Here is a 3,671-nt window from a genome sequence, read left to right as displayed (position 1 = left end):
ATCTTTCATGTCCTCAGAGAACCCCCAGGGCACAGGCCTCCCCGGGGGGCACGGCCCTCCCCCAGGGCACGGCCCTCCCCCAGTGAGCCCGATCCAGACTCTGCACACTCTTCTCTTACTACCTACGACTAGACCCAGAGGGCGGCCCATCCAAGCAGCCCACACGTGCAGGCTTGCTGCCGGATCATGAGCAACCAAGTCCTCTCTCAGCCGGGAAAGTCCTCCCCACACACTCCTCTCTCCTGGGAGTGCTGGCCCTCATTTTATTTACCGTTCAAGGCCCACCAGTGGGAAATGAGTGGTGTTCGGGCGCCATCTAGTGGACGGCTAAACGCCACACTTAGCAAGTACAGACAGCTATTTGGACGGAATGACGGGCAATTGGGGATATTTTTGTGTGAAAGAGTTTTTCCTACCAAAATATGTTTCTAGAAGAAGAATGTGTGCAAATATTTTGGACATCGGACTCACTACTATTAACATTTTCGACCATATGTCAACACTTGAGGACAGGGAGCCGACAACGCGTCTCGAGGCGAGTCCCATAGGTATGTCTTACTGTGGGAACTGACAGCAAAGCCACATCTTCAGAAGCAAGAACGTCTGTAATTCAGCTAATTTCACTGTATTTCAAGTAGTCTTTGACTTTAACAAAAATGGCTGTTTTTAACACATTACCTCAAGTTTATACAGATTTGCAAAACACTGAGCTGTTAACATAGATGCTCTTGAACTCTCTGCTTTAGACTCGGTCTATGAACACTACCAGTAGGTTTCCCCGCACGTACAAGCTTCATCACAGAATTGCCAACGAGTGACAATTCCGTTCATCTGCCGGCCTGTATCTGTCTGGGCCCCGGGAGCACACACACACACACACAGGTGAAGTTAACCTACGGGTGAAGTTAACCCAAGGCCAAGTTAACCCACAGGTGAAGTTAACCCACAGGTGAAGTTAACCCACAGGTGAAGTTAACCCACAGGTCAAGTTGAACCACAGGTGAAGTTAACCCACAGGTCAAGTTGAACCACAGGTGAAGTTAACCCATAGGTCAGGTTGAACCACAGGTCAGGTTGAACCACAGGTCAAGTTCACCCACAGGTCAGGTTGAACCACAGGTGAAGGTGAACCACGGGTCAAGTTGAGCCACAGGTGAAGTTAACCCACAGGTCAAGTTGAACCACAGGTGAAGTTAACCCACAGGTCAAGTTGAACCACAGGTGAAGTTAACCCATAGGTCAGGTTGAACCACAGGTCAGGTTGAACCACAGGTCAAGTTCACCCACAGGTCAGGTTGAACCACAGGTGAAGGTGAACCACGGGTCAGGTTGAACCACAGGTGAAGGTGAAGGTCGTAAGTGAACACTCACAGTCTCAGTCGAGGCTCCACACAGCGGACAAAGTAATCGTACTCGTCCTCCTCCTCTTCATCCCAGCTCCTCCAAATGTGCTGGTAGAAAAACCTGCAGTGGAAATAGTACCGTTCAGTCCAAGCCCTGGCTCCGGGCGGGGGCTGGAGGGCGCAGCTAAGGAAAACCCACAGCTCCAGCCCCTGCAGGAGAAATCGCTGGGCGGCCTGCTCTTGTGGTCGCGGCCACAGCCCTTTCTGAACCGGCCACGGCGCTCCCAGCGCGGGCTCTGTGGGCACCTCCTCTTACCCAAACTAGTCACTGGCTACCTGTGAGGAGTGGAGAGTGGGGCGCAGGAATTCTCTGTACTTTTCTCATCTTTCTCTAAGTCTGAAATTACCTCCAAGGCAGCATTTTAAACATTTCTTCACATTTTTTAAATGTAAAAATGATTCCCCTGCCTTTGACCGTTTTTAAACACTGCAGCGACCGCTTGCAGCTTGAGGGCTGAGTCTGGGGCAGCGAGGACACACCCCCACCCTGGGCCCAGGCTTGGGTTCGAGGGCCGCTTCCCCGGGCGCCGCCCACCTGACGTGCTCGATGGCCAGCGCGGTCTGGTCCAACGCCCCGGAGCCGTCGAACACCACCCACAGCTCCTGCAGGGGCAGCCGCTGTCCCTTCAGCTCCAGGAGCTCCCGCACGCACTCCGCGGTGAAGGTGCCCACGTGGGACTCGCACAGGCAGGGGTCTGTCAGCCGCACCACGGCCTCCAGGGCTGTGAAGTCCACGTCCGTGACCTCAAAGTTAAAACAAGGGCCTCAGCACACGGAAACCACATGGAGAGGCAGGCTCAGCACTGCCCGTGGCTGATGGTTTTAACATAAAACGGGAGTGGAGCGCCTCCTTCCCTCACTCAGAGGAGGAACAAGACGGGCCTGGCTCTGGCCCACACGGAGCTTACACTGTAATGGAGGGAACAAACCGGCAAGATGGTGGCAGAGAATAACCAGCAGGGGTGGAAGTCACCTCGGAGCCGCAATGCAAAGGGTGAAGAGTGGGGAGGTGCCAAGGGCCTGTGGCAGAGACCAGCTTGGCAGCTGCTGGTGCAGAAAGGCCGTTTCCTGCTGGCAGCAGAGGGAGGAAATGGCAGCGGTGGGGGAGCAGCAGGAGGCGAGGCGAGAGAGTGGCAAGGAGACAGGAGGGAAGCGCGTGGGAAGGGGCCTGCGTCTGAGGTGCTCTCCAGCGGGAGCAGCCGGAAGGCCAGACCGGGCCTTTGGTAAAGGCATCGGAGGTTTTAAGCCGAAGAGCACAGTCCTCTTTTAAAGCAATGCTGATGGGGGCGTGGGGCGTGGGCCAGGGGGGTATCATCGCCTAATTGACAGGCCTGAGCTGCAGCCCAGGATGTTAGCATAACCCAGAGTGAAACACTCCCCCCGCGAGCCACACGATGTCCTGTATTCACACTCCCCGGTGTCACCTCTGAGTTTAACAGTGTTTTGTGGTCCAGTTAACAAACACGGAGATCATGTCACAGCTATCATTAGAGTGCAAATTCCGTGGAAAAGGCCCAGTCGGTTGAAAAGCGAGATTGCTTTTCCTCTCTGCAACGGGACCCATTTTCACGGGATGAGCCGCCTAGCCACAGGTTTGCCAGGCGGAACACCAGGCTGGTTTCCAAATGCCTATTTGGCTCCAGCTACTTCATGGGCTGCCACTGAAGTAAAAAATAATTACCTGAAACCTCGCTGGCTTCACGATGAGGCCACATCCTATCTGAGGGTCTCAAATCCCCCTCTACTTGCTGGGTGCCTCCTCCAGGTCCCCCTGCCCGAGGACCCTGGGGGGTCGGCCACCCCGACCCCCTGGCAGCTCCCCGTCAGGCGTCTCTAAATGTGCGAACGTCCCACACTCTGATGATTGATGTGAAAGACACGCTAGCTTCAATCAGCTCATAAACTTTAATTACAAGCCAGGCTTTGGCCACAACAGCTGGAAGGGAAGCGCTTATAGCGAGAGAGGAAGGGGAGCCTTCACAAGGGCATGAAATTTACCTCCACCAGCACCTCGAACACGTTGGTGTGCCAGACCGCCCGCCACCCAGACGGTTCCAGCACCTTCTCCAGGAACTCGGCCGTGAACTCTCTCACCTCGGAGGCCTTGCAGTCGGCTGCACAGAGAGGAAACACAGCGGGCACTGAGGCTGCGCCCGGCAGGGGGTGGGCAAGGCCACGCATGCAGGCAAGCATGCACCACACCCAGGGGGTCCAGGGCCCACTGGGCCCGAGACGGACAGCGCCTGGGACGGAGAGGCTGAGCGCGGG

General features: G+C 55.7%; 1 protein-coding gene across 1 annotated transcript in view; it reads right to left on the bottom strand.

Annotated features, from left to right (window-relative positions):
* Positions 1 to 3,584, bottom strand: part of SHCBP1 (SHC SH2-domain binding protein 1) — a 13,996-nt gene extending 10,412 nt beyond the window's left edge. Inside the window, exons 1-3 of the mRNA XM_015564688.1 lie at positions 3,402 to 3,584; positions 1,939 to 2,147; positions 1,372 to 1,464 (exon numbers count right to left, since the gene is read on the bottom strand). Of these exons, the coding sequence (XP_015420174.1) occupies positions 1,372 to 1,464; positions 1,939 to 2,147; positions 3,402 to 3,584 (485 nt within the window). The remainder of the gene's footprint in view (positions 1 to 1,371; positions 1,465 to 1,938; positions 2,148 to 3,401) is intronic.
* Between the last annotated feature and the right edge of the window lie 87 nt (positions 3,585 to 3,671).

This window comes from Myotis davidii, unplaced genomic scaffold (genome assembly GCF_000327345.1).
Source record: "Myotis davidii unplaced genomic scaffold, ASM32734v1 scaffold181, whole genome shotgun sequence".
Lineage (NCBI taxonomy): Eukaryota > Metazoa > Chordata > Mammalia > Chiroptera > Vespertilionidae > Myotis > Myotis davidii.
Note: the sequence above shows the minus strand (reverse complement) of the source record. Positions and strands in the feature narration are given on the sequence as shown.